Raw genomic sequence first — 19,074 nt, 5'->3', positions numbered from 1 at the left:
CTCACTAATGACTCTTTCAGGGATTATCTCTTACAATGTCAGCCATCTGCTACAGTTTAGAGTAATGAACTAACTGGGTACAATTAAGGTTTAGTCTTAAGTTAAAAACAAAATTCTGATGTCTCTCGGAACACACTTGGATAAAGCTTCAGTGTCATATCAGTATTATAGTTACATTGATCAACATTTACTTTGACATGTTTCCTTTGATGTCTTAGTTTTGATGGCTGTTTTGGATTTTGTTTTGCAGCCGTGGATTTGATGTCAATATTTGTGATTTTAATGGGGATGGTTTTATATATTTTATTATTGTTTTTCTGTTTTGGATTGTAAACTACCTTTAGTTTCTCTGAAAATTAGCAGGGGTATTTTTTAAAAAATAAACAACCGCATTTATAATTCAACTATATAAAGAACAGGATGTTTTTTCTCTGTTGATTTCTCCCCCTCTATATAAATGCTAGCCATAACGTTTCCCAGTGTCCATCCCATTAGCTCCCATTTCCCCTCTGAAAAAAAGGAAAAAGTAATTTCTGCCAAATCTGTTGCATACTAAAATATTAATACTACAGTTGCCCATAATATTCTAAACTTCTTGCATTTTTGAGACATTTTATAAAATATCATGTCACAAATTATATTGGGTGAAAATATTGCAAGTGGTTTTATTGTCTAGGTTGCAGCATTATGGTTATGCTGATGTGCACTGATAGGAGTGTTGGAAAGGAATAAATATCAACGGGATAATGGGATAAATGTTTCTTTTAGTACCTAGCACATCCTTTTACCACATGTACATCCCACCATGCTTGTGGCTTTGGGTTGGGGTTTCTATATTTAATTAATATTAGTCCATGATAATGTCAATGTGTTCATTCAATAATGCTAAAGAAATTGCCCACCAAGCCAGCTAAATGTAGTCATGGCTCAGGCCCATTGAAACCAATGGGACAAATTCAATAGTAACTAAGAGTGAAATCCTTTACATGGTTGGTTATTCAGTGGAGATTCCTTCCAAGAAAGTGGATATAGCAGGATAGACTTATATCATGTAAACTTACTTTAACTGAAGCAGAGACATGGTCATGGACAGGTTGGACACAGAGGAATGGTGGGAGGAACAAGCCCCAAAAGAAGAAGGCTCAGAACCAGAGCTAGGGACAACAATGAGTGGTCAGAGGGAGAAGACTGGAGGGGTTTGCTGAAGAAGTAACAGAGTGGAGGCAGGGTGGTGAAGAAGCACGGGAGCCCCCCCTCCTGCTGTGACAAGCTCCCCTCCTCCCAGTCTCCCAGAACCAGGAGAGGCATGAAGAGAGCGGAAGAGAAGTTAGCTTCATGCAGGTGCAGTCTCAGATTGCCTGGGGGAAACCCTGAAAAGGAGGGGATTTAGGCAGCTGCTTCATGGGAGCAAGACCTACTGAGCCCCTTGGGCTTGCTGATCGGAAGGTTGGCGGTTTGAATCCCCATGACGGGGTGAGCTTCCATTGCTCTGTCCCAGCTCCTTCCAACATAGCAGTTCAAAAGTATGCCAGTGCAAGTAGATAAATAGGTACTGCTGCGGTGGGAAGGTAAACAGTGTTTCTCTGTGCTCCGGCACTTGTCAGACTCCTCCGTGCGCCAGTAGTGGTTTAGTCATGCTGGCCACACAACCCGGAAATTTGTCTGTTGATAAACGGCAGCTCCCTCGGCCTGAAAGCGAGATGAACACTGCAACCCCATAGTCGCCTTTGACTGGACATAACCGTCCAGAGGTCCTTTACCTTTACCCTTTACCTGTGCTTATTAGGCTTGAAACTCTTGTGCAGATCCTATTTTTTGTAATAAAGAGTTAACCCCACTTACTTCATATGATTTACTGCTGGCTCGCCCCTGTCAGACATTGAGCTGAATGTAACCAGAATTCTTTTCACAGTTAAAACACTCTTTTATTTTTAATTTCTCTTTCTCCTAAAAAAGCAACATATTGCTTGAAGTAATATTCCTTCCAGGTTATTTATGTGTATATATTTCTGTGATCTTTTGGTATTTTTCTGGTGATGGGTTTTACTCGTTGCCACCTGTGCTTCAGTTCAGTCCATCCACCAGAATCTTCAGGCATTATGATGATGAATTAAGTAAACATCTAAGAGGGGTAGTGAGCACGAATGTATTAGATCTGCCCTGCCACTGTTCTGTCATGGAGGCTTTCCATGGTTTTCCGTAGTTCTAAAGCACATGTGGATCCATAAGTAAGACAATGGTAATGGTGATGGTGAGAGTTGAACAAGCACACACTCCCCCCCCCCCCCGCACCAGTCTGTTTACTTAATCATAATGTGTGAAGTGGGCTACTGTGTATATCAAAGGTCAGTCGACTATATAATTTCATACAGAATATTTTTAGACGATTGAATAATTAGCAAGTTGCCAACATGGAACAGGAAAAGTGGCGGCACAATTTCTGAAACATTCTTATTTTATTAAACAGAAAGGAAGTGCTAATATATTCAGCAGAATCACAGGCCTACGTTCTAAGTATTGTAAATAAATCCATCAAAGCGGCACTCCAGTGATTTCTGCAGATATGTCTTTAGTAGAAACTTTAAAATGTTGAGCACTGCTGATAATATAAATGCATGGTTTTTCTCAAGCACATTTGTATAACATTAGCTTTCCCCCCTCTGCAGCGAAATAATAATTTGCATAGGAAATATGCGTTTTGAAGTATGTTCAAGTCCTTTTGTTTCTCTTTATAAATGTGGGCTTCCTCCAGCACGCATAGCAGTCTTCTTGCTGTTTATAGGATCACTTATCCCAGAATTAGAGAGGCATCTGAGAGCCCCTGATCTTGCAAGGGTTGTTGAGTCTTCCCCGTCCCCTGGTAGCAGATTGTAGTACAAACAATACTGCCATGATCCATTGTAATATGTGGGGAGATCCCACATTCACCTTTGTAAACAAGTCACATGTAGAAATGAATTCTGTTTACCTGTTTGTGTCAAATGTCAGTGACGCATAAACCATTTTTGAATGGAGTGTGCCATGTCCTGAATAGTACTAGTAATATGTGGGGAGATCCCAGATTCACCTTTGTAAACAAGTCACATGTAGAAATGAATTCTGTTTACCTGTTTGTGTCAAATGGACCCTGTCAGTGAAGTATAAACCATTTTTGAATGGAGTGTGCCATGTCTGAATAGTACCAGTATAATTGTATGAAATTTTTGCTTTTTAATCTGTCGTCACAGAAATAGGGGGCTAGTTGAGACCGATTTCTATGAGATTACGGACTCTCTTCAAACCCCCCACAAGATTTGTTCAAGGTCACAGGCAGCATAACAAAACAAGCCAATGTTCATCATCATAGAGGAAACTATAATAAAAATAAGATGTTGCAACCTGTCCTCAAATACAAGAGAATTTATCCTCTTTTTCCTGATAGGCCTTATTTATAGATTTAAAATACAGTCGTACCTTGGATCCTGAACGCCTTGGTACTTGGACGTTTTGGCTCCCAAATGCTGTAAACCTGGAAGTGAGTGTTCTGGTTTGCGAACGTTCTTTGGAACCCAAACGTCCGACGGGACTTCCAGGGCTTCCAATTGGCTGCAGGAGCTTCCTGCAGCCAATCAGAAGCCACACTTTGGTTTCCTGAACGTTTTGGAAGTTGAATGGATTTCCGGAACAGATTCCGTTCGACTTCCAAGGTATGACTGTAATGATAAGTAACCAGAGCCATACTTACAACTGGGACTTCTAGAAAACGGATAATTTCCATCATTTTCACATCTTCACAGTGTCGGCTGTAGGCTTTAAAGGGCCCTTGAGCATGTTACTCTCAGTGCCCAAACTCACCACTGTCACCCTTATTTGCTCAGCCTGCATTGCCACCCAGAAAGATGAGGCAAGTGGAGTCTGCTGCCCCTTCTCTCTGCTGTCACAGAGAGGCTAGGTGAATAGGCAGCAGCAGCAGCAGCAGGGCTAGGAACCTCTAGGGTTCATCAATGGAGCCCCTGCTAGAATGTGGACGTTATCAAGTGCCCAGCAGTCCAACCTCAAGTGCCAGTCTTGCATTTGCAGTAGCCTATTACATGTGCAGTGCTTTTAATTTATGAACATGTCTCTTACAGACAGCACTTTTGTTCATTTGTAGACTTATTATCAGGTGAAATAGAATTTGTGTTAAGGATAGGCAGATTTGTCAGTTTCAGTTTTATCTTGGTTTGTCTTTTTTCTTTTCTTCCAAAGACCACATTTTGACATCTGTTTGCATTTTCTTTTTAAAAAAATTCCTCATGAAAATTCATTAGTATTTTAATGCAAATATGTCCTAATATGCACATTTTTAGTCAAATTTTTGTACGTTCCTTAATCTAATATATGCATTTTTATGCAAACTTTACTACGGTATATGTTTTCTTGTGCATATTACTTGGCCAGAGAACTGCACCACAAAATTCAGGGAAGTGTGATTTTGAAGGATGGCTGTGTTTTTGTTCTCATATGCTTTCAGAATGTGTGAATTACCTCAATTTGTCTTTAAACATTAAGTGGGTTTAGTTTTCTCCCATCCCTATTCTGTGTAACAAGTTTTTATACTTTGTAAACTGCTCAGTAGATTATTTCAGTATCAAGTGGTATGTAAATTAAATATCCAGAATTGGCCTCCGCAGTCACACTGTTAAGACTGTGTTCATGGAAGACGATCTTACTCAGCTACGAGTGATTGCCAAAGGAGAAAAGAAGAAGAAATTAAATAATAATGTGTCCTTTTTATTATAGATATGGAGTCTGGAGAGCGGTTAACATCAACAGCAGCATCAGCTTCCTCTACCACAGCGACGTCGTCTCCAGCATCTTCATCCTCTTCTGTTGTTTCAGCAGTTTCCAAAGGTAGCCTTTCCTCTGGAGCTGCCTCACTTAGCTCCACAATCAACACCTGTGGTGAATATGCCTTACCAATTCCTTTTTTACAATGTGGTTTGCTTGGGTCAATGTTCTCCTAAAAGATTATTTCAGGACTTTTGCATGCAGGGCCATTTTAAGCATATCTGGCGCCGTGGTGCAAAGCTCCCTCCGGCGCCCCCCCTCATTTCCCAGAGTTTTTTAGGGAGGACGGCGCTGCCGGGGGGACTGGAGGAGGCAGGCAGCGGCTGGAGGGCAGCTCCTTTGGCGGGGAAGAGGCGGAGGCTGGACCGGCACCTCCTGGCTCAGCTGGCTGCTTTGTGCCGCGGTGGCCATGGCAGACGGACGCTCCGGGTGCGGCGCTGCTTGAAGCAGCATGGCGGAGGAGGGCGAGGACGGCGAGCCGATGCTGGGAGGCGCCGCGTCCAGCCTCTCCCTCTTCCCTGGCGCCCTGCGCCACTAGCCTCTATGGGTAAGACGCCCCTGTTTGCGTGTTTGGAAACTGAATAAATGCTAAAAGAACAATGGAACTTTTGCTTGATGAGAAGAGCTTACAAAAAAAGAGGGGAAGTGCTGTATATTTGCCACATGGAGTAACAGGAAACTGAGATGGTTGCCTGTCTAATGCTGTACACACAAAGACTACACCTGGATGTAGAGCCCTTGTGGTGCAATGGATGGATGGCAGAGGGAGGTCTGGCAGGGATGTGACCAACTGGTCAACCACATGCCCATGTTCCACACTGTTCTTAATCACTTGGATTGAACACCTGATTAGGGCTGCAATGCGCCTGTGATGGGTGAATTTTAATTTTGTGTTTAATTGCTGATTAATTGCATAACACAATGGGCAAGACCAGTGTTACATAGAATGTTCTCAGATGTATGGTTAGGTCTTTGAACAACAGCAAAACATGAGCACACCAGTGCTTCATTGCTGTGATCCCGCAGCAACACTTATGCAATTGCTGTTCACTCTGCATGGTTCAATAAAATCTAGTAAATGATAAATTTACTAGATACTCCAATATGAACACAATTGCATCCTTACCTTTATTTTCAACTCCCAGTCTCATTGTTCACGTCACCTCTGAGACGCACATGATAATTTGTTAGTTTACCAATCTCAGTGTGTGCAAAGTACAGGAGAAAAACATCTACTTATTTAATTCACCATTTATCTTTTACAGTATTAGCAGTTATTGTTTTCTGTGATATAAAGTCACAAACACCTTCATCTCGGCTTGCAATTAGAGAGGCTCAGGTTTCCTCCAGTTCAATATAATTATTTTCTTTGCAGTAATCAATAGTCTATTAAGCAAGCTTGTAATAAACTTCAGTAATTCTGTCACACAAATCCCAAGGCAGAGACTGAGCCCAGGCTGGAACCCAGGGTGTTGTGCCAGAGAGATTGTATTACAGATAATATGTTATTTGTGGGTACTTTGAAATCAGCTATAACTGTATAGTGCGATTTTGGAAAAAATACTTTTTCAAATGGGTGTAATTTGAGCACAGTAATTATGTTACACATACATTTTCTGTTGTATTTTTAAAACATTACCTTTTTGAACCAGGAGCCAGTTACTCAAGAGTAGTCTTTTGAGTATTCCCATACAGTACAGTTCAGTGGCACATCCCTGAGGGCTGTATCAAAGGTTATGCTATAAGTAATTACTGGGGATATGCTTGTAAGACCCTCCTACAAATGGAACAAAGGGTTAAGAAATGTATTATGACATAAACCTTCATACAGTGCAGTCCATTTCATCAGATAGGTGTTATCCTGAATTACAGGTTGGCATATACACAACCTCTAAATGTGTAAACATAATGACATCTAAAATGGGCTCCTGAGTTCAGATCCCTATACTAAAAAGAAAAGGAGGGAGAGATTCATCATGCGTGAAGGAGGGAAAGAGGAGGAGAAGGTTCACATAGTGCCAAACGATAGTTTGGCATTACGTTTGAACAAGTCCCTATGTGGAAATATGGTTATATGGTTCAGAGCATTAGTTATACAGTGGTACCTCGGGTTATATACACCTCAGGTTACAAACACTTTGGGTTACAGACTCCGCTAACCCAAAAGTATTACCTTGGGTTAAGAACTTTACCTCAGGATGAGAACAGAAATCGCGTGGCAGCGGTGCAGCGGCAGCGGGAGGCCCCATTAGCTAAAGTGGTACCTCAGGTTAAGAACGATTTCAGGTTAAGAACGGACCTCCGGAACTAATTAAGTTTGTAAACAGAGGTACTACTGTACAATGAAATCTGTTGGTTGGATGAACTTTCAGACCTTTCATCAAGGTTCTGAGCATATTTAGTTGAAACTGCTTGGGTGTTTGGTACCTGCGGCTACAGAGTGTATGAATGGGCTTCCTTGGGTGCATCCAGCTAGCCCTGTCCTCAAGGTTCCAATGCATGTGATGACAAGTCTTCCTTGACTGATGCACAATCAGCTATCAGTCTGCACACTTTTGTGATTGGCCAGTGTTCATGTCCTCATGGAAGGAGCCCTCCACATATACATCTGTACTGGCTGGGGCATAGCTCATTGTCATGTGAAAGGGCTAGAAGGTCCTTTCTTGGAAGACCCTTCATGCATTGGATAGCTACCCACAGGAGCAGAATGCATGAACTTTAACTTAAGATGACTTTAAATGAAAGCGACTTACTACCTAGTACACAACTATGTTTACAATCGTGTTGTAAACTCAAATCCAATAATCAGCCAAATTCAATCACTTATATCAAGACTATTGCTCTCATATAACTCGCTCCCACAGGAGGCAGTGACTACCAACTTGGATGGCTTTAATAGAGGATTAAGCAAATTCATGGAGGACCAGGCTATCAGCTTTGGCTAGGCACAATGGCTATGTTCTACCTTCACGGTCAGAGGCATTACACTCCAAATACCAGTTGCTGGGAATCGTAGATGGGAGCAGAGTATTGTTGTATTCATGTCCTGCTTGTAAGCTTCCCATAGGCATCTTGTTGGCTACTGAGAATTGGATGCTGGACTAGATGGGCCTGAGTCATCCGACTCTTCCTATGTTCTCATCTAGACCCCAGCTCTGAATTTGTACATGTTATTTTATGGCTGACGTTTGAAAAGTGAGGTTCACATATTTCCTTCAACGTATGCTTGGACTTATATTAATACATATACCTAGACTTTCTACAACCAGAGCACACATTTTACCCTTCACTGTATTAGTACATGCATTTTGATGTAAGTCTTTTTCATGCTTACCCCTCTTTTTTATTTATAGTTTTTAAATATTGGTACCCAATTACTACAAATGTTAATTAAAATAGATGTTTATTTGATCTGCAGTCACTCCTGCATGATTAGGCTTTCTTCTCAATATTTTTTTTTTTAAAGCACAGAAGGCACAATTGCCACTACTGTGAATTTTACGCTTCTAATATTGAGAGGCATGTTACAACAAGCTGTTCAAAGATCAGTGTTTTTAGGGAAAACAACAGTCATGGTTTTTGGGTGCTATTTCTATGTGCAAATCAGATAACGAGAAGAATCATAGGAATGAAGCTTTCACTCCCATAAACTAAAAGGTAACCTCAGTAAAAGGTATCACTTTCTCTCCTTTATGTGGTTATGAGAATTGCCTTCTGAAGCCCTTGGAAAAGAGAATGTCTGCATATCTCCAGTATCTTAAATGTGCAACTACTGGGGTGCAGTGGGATGGGTGTGTGTGTGAAATCTAGATGATCAAATTTGTGCCTCTCTTGCTTTGCAAAGGATTTTGTTCACCAATGTTTTATGTTAAAGGCATTAGTTAAGTATTTATCCCTTTTAGTTCTTTTGAAAAGGCTTATTATAGTGCAGCACAAAATTCATTAATATTAATAAAGGCATTTGCCTTTATCGTTCCTTGTTACTAAGACACCAGCACTGTCGAAATGGATGCTGGCCTTTTGGGTAATACTTTCAATCATTTATCTATGTACTGGCTAGTAGAATTTCAAAAGCTTTGCTGAAAAATATTCAACCTATTATAATGTAAGTCAAGAGTCTTAAGCAATGTAGTTTTGTATTAAATTTCATTATGCAAAACATGCATGCAGAAAGCTGGCACCTTTAAACGGGAATGAAAACTAAAACCGAAAAATGAAAGGAAATACAAATATTCATCTCCAGCCAGAATATTAATGTATCAGGAAACAAAAAGATAATGAGTCGGAGGAAAGGAGAGAATCGGTATAATTCACCGTGCTGTCATATGACTTGCTTTGAGGACAAGCCAGAAACACATTCCTTTTTGAACATATTTCTTATGTTTTCTTAAAACACATATTTTAAAATTAATATCTTTGGTTCTTGCTTGCATATCCTGGAAAAATGTTTTCAAGAGCCTGATTGTAATGTTTTCATGTTACAGAGTGTTATTTTTATGAGTCTTTGCAAGTGTAGCAAAATTGTGCTCAATATTCTGACTTGGCTCATCCTAAAATTACTGTTTGAATTTAAAATGATTTCAGTGCTTGTTTGCACGATCGCTTTGATGCATTTGCCTCTTCATGTACAGTAGTTCAAATTTGGATTTATAAATTTGGTTCTGTTAAGCATAAGGCTAAAGCGTCTGCATAATGAGTTCACCCTGGAGCAGTTTGGGCTTACACTGAATACAAGGTCAGTCCACATAGCTGTGGCACACAGGGCTCAGATCTCCAACAGACGGGAATGACCAAGTGGCTTAGGAGAAAAAGCTCAGAGGTCTGCCACTGTTGCTTCCCATCATCTGCTGCCTGAGAAAATTGTTGCACTCAGTCTAATGGTAATGGACAAAATATATCTGGAAATTACTGTTGGTGCCCCTCGATGTTGAGAGGGCTGGTGTTTGACACAAAATGTGCAATAACATATAAGCATGTCTAACTCACACCATATTCTGTCATAGTAGAGCTCTGATACACATGGACACTGACCCTGGCAAGTCTGGTTTAAATTGATTTATTGTTGCAATTATCTTTACTTAAGCAAATTTTGGGTTTTTAGTGATCCAGCGTAGAAAGAAGCTAGCGTCAGGCCACAGTCTCACAAAAGTGTTTGTTTGAAGGGCCATGGTGACAGGAGACTTCTCTGCATTCTGAGTTAGCCCAGATTAATGACTTGCCCTATAGAGGCAGCCAACACCAATTATAAGTGGCCTGTTTGTGGCTGTTTGCACTTACTTCCCTTAATTCATGTGCAAATACGCTTTCCTTTGCCTTTCCCCTAGATGGCTTTCCTTGCATCGCTTCTGACGTTTGCAATGTGCAACTGCTGTTTTACTGCTCTTCCTGTGTCACTTAAGTAACGCCAGAAGTTCTAGGCCACTTAGGTGGAGCTCATACCATTACTTCTTTCTCTTCTTGGAAAATGGGACAACACTAGTGTTTCTTCTGATAACTGCAGTGTTCCCCCTGTCTTTGCCATGCATGGGCAATTAAAACAAAAGAGTAAAGGATGTTTGGAAGTAAAGGGATTTGTTCTATGCGCAAATGCTCTGAGGATGCAAATAGTACCACCTAGTGATCAGTTATAAACATCACAAGAATTATCCCTCAGCATAATAGAAACAGCAGCTGAAAAGTGGGGAGAGAGAAGCAAGAGGGATGGATGAATCTGGCAGTTCAGTTTCTTCTTTTGTCAGTCTTAAATTCAGTACTCCTAATAGACACATTATTGTATGCAGTTTTGGCTACTACACATATTTTTCAAGCAATATTCCCCAATAAAATACATTTTCAATGTTATTTTCACTAAAATATGACTTTTAATTGGAGAACTGCTTCGCAAAATTTGGAGAAGTACAAATTTTGAAGGAAAGCTGTGTATCGGTTTGCCTATTAGTATGAGAAGTGTAAATTATGTAATTTCTCATTAAAATGCAAACAAAAATAGAATCGCTCTTCATACCTACTATCTATCAAGTGACCTCTTCCTCATTGACCTCTTCCTCATACCCTGTGAGATATGTTGGGTGAGAAATATTGATAGACCCAAGGCGACCCAATGAGCTTTGAGGCAGAGTGGGATTGGAATTCAAGTCTTCCTGGTCCAAGTCTGATACTCAATAATCTAAAAAGAATTCTGCTGAATTAGTTCCATCTGGTCTACCACCGTTTCCCACACAGTAGCCAACCAGATGCCTATGGGAATCCCATAAGCAGGACATGAGGGCAACAGTCCTCTTCTGCTGCTAGTTCCCCAGCAACTGACATGCAGAATCACTATTAAAAAAATGAATGAAATATTTTGTGCATCAACATTAAATTGCTTTAATTCTGCTTTAAACACAATAGATGTTTTGAGTGTGCGAGCAAACATAGTGGCTCTAACAATGCATCGCTTTGTCATTTGCTTCAGATTTATTTTCTGTTTAGGAGAAGATGCCATTATTTGGATTGTCCCACTGAAGTAAAATAAAAGATTTGTATGTTAGTTAATGGGAGAAGAAAGCTCCTCTTTGTGTATTTTCTAACTATAGAAAGATCTAGCACTTAATCCTTTGCAGGTACACGAAAAGAATGTAGCACCTTAACCATGTCAAAATTATTATGATCCCTTTAGTTGGAAGGCAACTTGAGTTTTCTTTTGTACTCAGATCAGGTCAGATAATAAATATTTGAAAAAATCAATGAAAGCTTCTCTTTTAAGAAGAGGAGAACAATTAATATGATGGGTAGTAGTTTTGCTCGGAGTTGGGCCATTAGAATTTGTGAACACGCCTAAGTTAAGACCATTCATTTCCGTGGACCTGGTCTGAGTGAAACTTAGTTGAATACCACCCGATATATTTGCAAGAACGTCACAAGAGCAGAATGTGTGTGTCTTTGTAGTGTGTTTTCATATGTTGCATTTCCCCATTCAGGACATTTATTCAGAACAGCTGGGGATCAACCGTGTAACCTGTCCACAGTGTCGAGTGCCTTCCCAATGGTCAGCCACCCAGTCTTTGGTCTACATACAGCCAGCTCAGGGCATACAGAATTTGGTGGCTTGGGGACACTTGGTACACCCACAGCCTTAGCAGCACATCCCCAACTAGCACCTTTTCCAGGTAAGCACTCATTACAAGAAATACTAATTGGAAGGTGCGACTGTGAAGGTTCCTAACCTAAGTAGGTGCAAATTTTATATATTCCATTACTAAGGGTAGAATAGCAGCCCAAGAATAAATTTTTATTTTACTGTTTGTTTGTTTGTTTGTTTGTTTGTTTGTTTGTTTGTTTTTTAAAAAAACAATTTTAAAAGTCTTAATAAAGGCAGTTTGGATGAACATAAGCAGAACTGGAAATGCCTGATCAGGAGCCAAATGGTCGAAATCAATTCAAGTGTTCCAGAGTAATAACACAATTCAGGCTTGGCACAATATTTGGAAACTAGTATCCATTCATTTCAGCTTTCAAGCGTTTACTTTCAAGTAATCATGTTTATAGAATTATACACTCTTGATGGGTGGGATGGCTATCTTCAGTGTCACCATGTTTGTTTGTTTTTATCTTACGAATTATTATTAGAGCCTGAGAATCCAATTTTTAAAAATACAGGCAAGTCTCTAGCTCTCATGATTTCAGGAATAGGCTTGAAAATGTGGTGGCAGAAAGACCAGGGAAAAAGGGGAGAGAGAGAGAGAACAATAAAAAGGTGGTTATCATTGTACTTCAGAGGCTTCAGGGTGCAATATTTTTTTCAAGGACCGAATCATAATTATTGAGTGATTGTTTTAGCATCACAATTTTGGGGTTTTATAAAAAGAAAAATAAACAACATTTTTGGTAGAATAGGTGCACGCTGGCAGAAACTGAAGCTTGATTTCTGTCGTGCTTATGAAAACAATATGAAAACTACAGTAAAATATGCAAATTAGGTATGGCTTTCCTTTTATGATAGTTGGCTCTCAGAGATTATGCCAAAGATGGGTACAACAAATAGAACTGCAATCCTTTGCACACTTGGCAGTCATCCTTACTTGGGAGTAAACTCCATTGAACTCAGTGTCTTCAGGTAAACATGAATAAAGATGGTACCACTTACATTTATGATGGAAAATTTAGGATGAGCATACTGTGGTAAAATAATGTATTCCTCATTTGTTAGAAATCTTTCCCCACAATTAAGATAGCATATACAGTGGTACCTCGGGTTACATACGCTTCAGGTTACATACACTTCAGGTTACAGACTCTGCTAACCCAGAAATAGTACCTCGGGTTAAGAACTCTGCTTCAGGATGAGAACAGAAATCGTGCGGTGGCAGCGCAGCAGCAGCAGGAGGCCCCATTAGCAAAAGTGGTGCTTCAGGTTAAGAACAGTTTCAGGTTAAGAACGGACCTCCAGAATGAATTAAGTACTTAACCAGAGGTACCACTGTAGTTTTGTTATTTATTTGGACATAAGTGTAGTTGTGCCTTGGTTGTGGCTTGAATATGCCATGAATGATGAAAACATATTTTTACAATTCTTTTTAGCACAGCAGATGTTTCTGTGACAGTACCTAAGCTCATTGATTCCTCCCCCCACCCCTGGTTACGTCAAGTGTCCCAATTTTGTCTATAAAAGGTTTTGCTCTTGGATTGTGTCATATTTGCTCTTCCTGTTTCAGAGAGTTAATCAGCAGTCCTGTCTTGCTCTAAGAGATGAGAAATCCTTTTCCATTCTAGAAAATAACTGATTATACTTCAGTAGCATTTGTATTTTAGGGTGCTCTAAGGAATTGGACCTTTTGTAATTCGCTATAGAGCAACAGACCTTACCCTTAAGACTTTTTGAATGCTTTAGCTAGCCACAGGCCACCCTGTCTATATAGATTTTCTTTTCATTCATAAGGTACAGTTCTATCTAGCATGAAAACAATTTGAAGGTAGATAATATTGCGATATTTTATATTTGATCAGTAAGGCTGCAATCCTGTACCCACTTTACTAAGAAGTGAGTCCTTTCTAACTCAATAGGATTTCCTTCTGATTAGACATGTAGGATTGCACACTGTAATGGATATGGATGAAGATTGATTTAGGTTGCCTGCATTCAGGTTGGTACAATGTCATCTCAGACACATCCCAGACATGGTGGCACATCTGTTATCACCATGAATAGCGATTTCATGACTACTGGCATGCCATAGCTCCTTATGGACCTATGATGCTCACATACAGTTCCCACATGAGCACTAGGAATACCATTGCTGTTATTCTGGTACCAACAAAACTCCAAATACAGTGGAGATACAGTTATAGATACCATACATTTCAATGCACATGGGAGCCGCAGTTTGTTAAGGGTGCTGAGAATTGTAGCTCTGTGAGGGCTAAACTACAGTTTTAAATGTATACCGCGGGTATGACTATAACCTTAAAGGTTCCTTAGTATGACTATAACCTTAAAGGTTCCTACACAAGTAGGAAGTTCTGCCTACACAAGGAGTTGTTGCACACTGGTCTCTTGCCTGCTCTCCTAGATAGTTCCTGTTTCTCACATACCCATTTTTACTTTGCTCATTTTCCTAAACAATGCTACCGGTTACTTTCGTGCCACTTAGTTATTTCCTCTTTTGTTGTGTTTGTGTCATTGCTCTCTTCCAAGTCAAAATAGTAATCCATGTTGCAATTTTCTGCGTAATATATGTCCTAGGCTGATGTCTAACATTGTTCAAGCAGACATCTGCTCACTCAAGACTTCCCCTTCCCCGTCTTCCCCCTAGAATCCCCCTTGTGCTCCCCACATCTCTGGACACTCACCCAACCCCATAAAGCAGATTTGGGATGTTGCAGGGAGGGAGAGTTCCTGCTGATATAGATCGAAACCAGTGAATGCCACTCCTACTTCTAGAGGACCATCCAGAGAACAAACCAACATCAGAGAACCACTCTCTATTTGAAAGAGTTCTCTATTAGAAGAGTGGTCCAATGTAAAGATCAAGAACCCTAAAAAGGGTGAGCAGGGACTTTGAACTTGCTCATCCGTAAGTCCTGCCCAACAGGACACTCACTCACAGGCCACCTGATCACAGTCTCCCCACTATGGTGTGATGCATTGCTGTTCTATTTAAATTTGAGTAATTCTATACATATAAATTAGTACATGCAGATTTTATGCAAATTGGGTTGTTGTTTTTTAACCCTCCTCTTTGGCAATTTGTAAGTGGCCACCATAACATAATAGTCCTGACATTATATTACCTACCATCAACTTTCCCTACTTTTTTCTTACCTTCCTTTCAGGCTGAGTGATATGTAGTCTGAAACCTGCTATCAAAAACATTGATATAAATTAGGTGTAAATTAATTCCATTAACTTGCCTAGAATTGCTGGATTCCAGCTTCGCTTCCGTATAATGATGGCAGACTGCTTGTTGTTGGCACAATTTCTGTCTTCATTCACTGAGGAACTTGATGTATGAACCGTAGAAAGCCCTCCTGCAGAGCACCGGGAGCAAGGGAGATTTTAGAGCAAACTTGATTACATAAAGATTTTGAATGGCATCACCTCTAAGCTTGCCTGCTTTCCTTTTAAAGTTTATCTTTTATATATAAAAAAAGCGTAATTGCACATAGGAATCTTTGCAAGACCAATTTCCAATATGAGAACATCTTGTCATCTGCTCCTCAAACTTGCCTGTGTAGATTGTTCCCTACTGGGTGTTTTCTAGTTTTCTGCCCATTTTATATTTTTAATCATGGTAGGTAATAGAGATACTGTTATTTCCCTTAGAAGCCTGTTCCAAAATCAATGCTCGATTTGGGCTAATGAGCAGTAGTGGAAAGAACTTTAAAAAGATAAATAACTTAGATTGTATATTTTAAAATCTTTTCATCTTTTTTAACTGGCTTAGGCTGCAATCATTTACACACTGCCCTGGGAGTAAGTCCCATTGAACTCAATTAGGTTTACTTCTGAGTAGACATGTATCAAATTACATAGGTAACATTATATTGTTACATAGCAAAAGCTGCTAACATCACTCTAGAAAAATCATTGTTTGCAAGTCCCAGGCAGTCCTAAAGGGAAAGCTCTGTTAATCAGGGTTTTTTTTTTCATTTACCAGGAAAGGGATTGCCTTTTATTTTATTTTTTTGCACATCACAGATATTTTGAAACTTGTGTCAGTTTGACTTGACTTCCATGTTATAGGGATCACATTCCTGTGTATTTTATAATGTCCTCCTCCTTCTAAATCACGAAACAATAACTAGCGTTCTATTCTGCTGACGCTTTTGTAAAAAACAAACAAACACATTGATTCCATGTGAACATTTAAAAAGATACTAGTGTGCATTACTGATGACTTGGGGGTTGCTGTCAAAAAACCACATCCCTATGTCATGTTTAAAATGTGGCTCTGGTTTTACAGGCAAGGTTCAAGACTTTGCTAACCAGAAACCAGAACAAGTGGATAAAAGGTGGTATACAAATTTATTTAACAACAACAACAGTTTCTGCATAAGCTTTGTACCAGCAGATCAGGATGAATGCTTAAAAAACAGATTGTCTGGAGAAGCCCACAAGCTGTATTATCAGTTGCTTATTGCATTTAATTCAAAGTTGATAGATGTGCCTTGACTCTGTTTATTAAAAAAAGTAACAATACAGAAAATGATGACACCTGAGCATTTTAAAGGCAGGACTTCCGGTTACTATTAATGTCGAGCAGCAGATCTGCTCAGGAACTGTGTATGGAACTGTCCAGAGGGAAATCCTCAAATAACTCTCTTCGTTTTCTTTGCTCTGGTTGTACAGAATGGTGGCGAAATGCAGACATGCACTCGCGTACTGGCACAACTTTCTTCCCATCCCTTATTGGAATATCTCCTTTGTTTGCTCCTCCCGCTCAAAATCATGATTCCACTTCATTCCATTCGAGGACTGCCGGAAAAAGTACCCGAGGCAGTTTGGAGAAAGGTAAGCCGTGAAACATAAAATGTAGGTAAGGTAACCTCAGAAACAAGAATGTAAATAAGGTGTGCCACAGCTGATCCTCTCTCCCTGGGGAGCTTATATTCCTGATACATCCGGATCATATGTGCATGTTGCAGGCAAGGCCGCTCCACTTCTGGGTGGGGCTGTGTTGCGGGCAGACCTGGTTGGCCGGGGGGGGGGTAGCATGGCTTACCCCTTTTAAGCAGCTGCGCGGCCGGGGAATCTCCCTTCTTGTTCCAGCTTCAGTTAATGAAATATTGCAGTGTAGGTCTTCAACAGGAGCCACCAGGTCCTCCTGCTCTGTTATTCTTCTTAACCTTTTTTATATCTTTGCAGCCTGCGTGTTACTTGCAATTAGCAAGCGCAGAGGAGAAGTAAAAGGTTTTTCTTTTTGTAGGATGGGGCTATCCTTCTCTCTCTCTAGAAACCAAAGCCTTTTATCTCAGTTCAGGCATTATACTAGATAAGCATTAAGCCTATTTGTTTATAATTCTAAGTGCTGGGTTTTAAAATGCCCATGAATGTTAGCCTTCAGAATATGCTATTTGTTTTAATAAAGCGCACCTGTTTGAAATGTATGGTATAGATGTATTTCAGTGCAGTGTCACTGTGCATCATCTCCCTATGTTGTTGTTTTTTTTAAAAAAATAGCAAGTAAAAGTTTATTATTTCCACTGTGGATAAACTGTTCATATTAGTTCAACTGCACTGTCATTGTGCATCCTCTCGCTTTGTGTTTCAAAAACAGTGATTTTTTTTAAAAATACAGATGGAAATAGGTCAGTGCTATTTTTGTAGGAAAAGAGGTGCTGGAACTCACCATGAACACCTCCCTTGTTCTCTTATAATTACAATGATGCCCATCTGAGGAGCCGGAACTCAGTTCTGTCTGGGGGAAAAAGCCCTGAATAGGACTATTGGTTCATGAAGCAGAAAGTTCCCATGAAACAGTTGGATTTTCCCAGTATCACTGGATAAACCGTGCATATTAACTCAGTATATGTGTAAAGTCCTGGATTTAATCCACATCCTCATGTGAAAAAGTCTCATGTATCCAAACTCTGCTCAAGACCTTCAGAAACTGCTGTTAGTAAAAAAAAATACCGTATTTTTCCATATATAAGACTAGGTTTTCCCCCCATCTCCCCCCATTTTCTTAAATCTGAGTTCCCCAAAATAGGGGGCGTCTTATACATGGGGGCATCTTGTAGATTTTTGGTGTTTCTTACCTTCTGCTATTCAGATATTTAGCTTTCTATTCAGTGGTTACAGGAAGCGTCCTTTTGAGAGATGGCATATGTTTCTTTAATTACCTTTCTGCCCCCCCCCCCCATTTACAGCTTTGCCCTTTAGATTAAGGAAGTTTGCTGTAGAAAATGTGCCTAACAACTCCTGGCAAAATCCCTCCTATTGCTGTTGATTGTTTCCATTTAACTAGTTTTGATGTTTTAAAACATGTCCAGAGTAAGCATATTGTGTTATTTTACTTAATAGTGTTCAAACATGTATGCAGAACCCTCTTTTAAATGCTCACCATTACAGTTAGTGCGCGAACCTGTTCGACTCTTAACTTTGATATTATGTTTGCTGAAGTTCAATTTTCTTTTAAAATTTCTTTTTCAAGGTGTTAATGGTTCAGTAAATGGCAACAGTACCATTTCAGTATCGGGCAGCAACACGTCTGTATTATCTACCACCACTGCAAGTTCTGCTGGACAAGCAAAGGTTATAACCGTAGTGGGGGGAAGTCGCAAATGTAACCAAGAACAAAATAAAAACCAGATTCTGGATGCCAGAGCTGACAAGATTAAAGATAAGGTAATCACAGTGATGAATCTTAATTTAAGTCTTACAGTGGGACTTCGGGTTACAAACACCTCGGGTTACAGGCTCCACTAACCCAGAAGTAGTACCTCGGGTTAAGAACTTTACCTCAGGATGAGAACAGAAATTGTGCGGCAGCAGGAGGCCCCATTAGCTAAAGTGGTACCTCAGGTTAAGAACGGTTTCAGGTTAAGAACGGACCTCCGGAACGAATTAAGTACATAACCAGAGGTACCACTGTATTCACTTTAGTCTAGCAAGGAGAAAAGCAGGTCCCTTTCTGAACTGGAAACTGGGTACACAGCCAGTGTTAAATGAGATAGGTATGCACACAGCCCTGTGAGGCTTGAGGGATGTGTCTGCTGATAGGAATGTGCATATTTTGGGGGTCGCTAGTTGCATGCAACACTTTTAATGTATAGCATTAGAAGAAC

At 40.0% G+C, this 19,074-nt stretch overlaps 1 protein-coding gene across 13 annotated transcripts in view; it reads left to right on the top strand.

The window, feature by feature from the left end:
• The window catches only part of BAZ2B (bromodomain adjacent to zinc finger domain 2B), a 183,416-nt gene that overhangs the window by 102,279 nt on the left and 62,063 nt on the right, over positions 1-19,074 (top strand). For 10 of the 13 annotated variants that reach the window (XM_081870115.1, XM_081870106.1, XM_081870112.1 and 7 more), the window contains 4 exons: positions 4,762-4,923; positions 11,769-11,957; positions 16,637-16,798; positions 18,441-18,634. In XM_081870115.1, the coding sequence (XP_081726241.1) occupies positions 4,764-4,923; positions 11,769-11,957; positions 16,637-16,798; positions 18,441-18,634 (705 nt within the window). In that variant the 5' untranslated portion in view covers positions 4,762-4,763. The remainder of the gene's footprint in view (positions 1-4,761; positions 4,924-11,768; positions 11,958-16,636; positions 16,799-18,440; positions 18,635-19,074) is intronic. The other 3 variants (XM_081870118.1, XM_081870117.1, XM_081870119.1) reach the window with 1 other exon arrangement.

The sequence above is a fragment of the Podarcis erhardii genome (assembly GCF_964252035.2).
Source record: "Podarcis erhardii genome assembly, chromosome: 1".
Classification (NCBI taxonomy): domain Eukaryota; kingdom Metazoa; phylum Chordata; class Lepidosauria; order Squamata; family Lacertidae; genus Podarcis; species Podarcis erhardii.
Note: the sequence above shows the minus strand (reverse complement) of the source record. Positions and strands in the feature narration are given on the sequence as shown.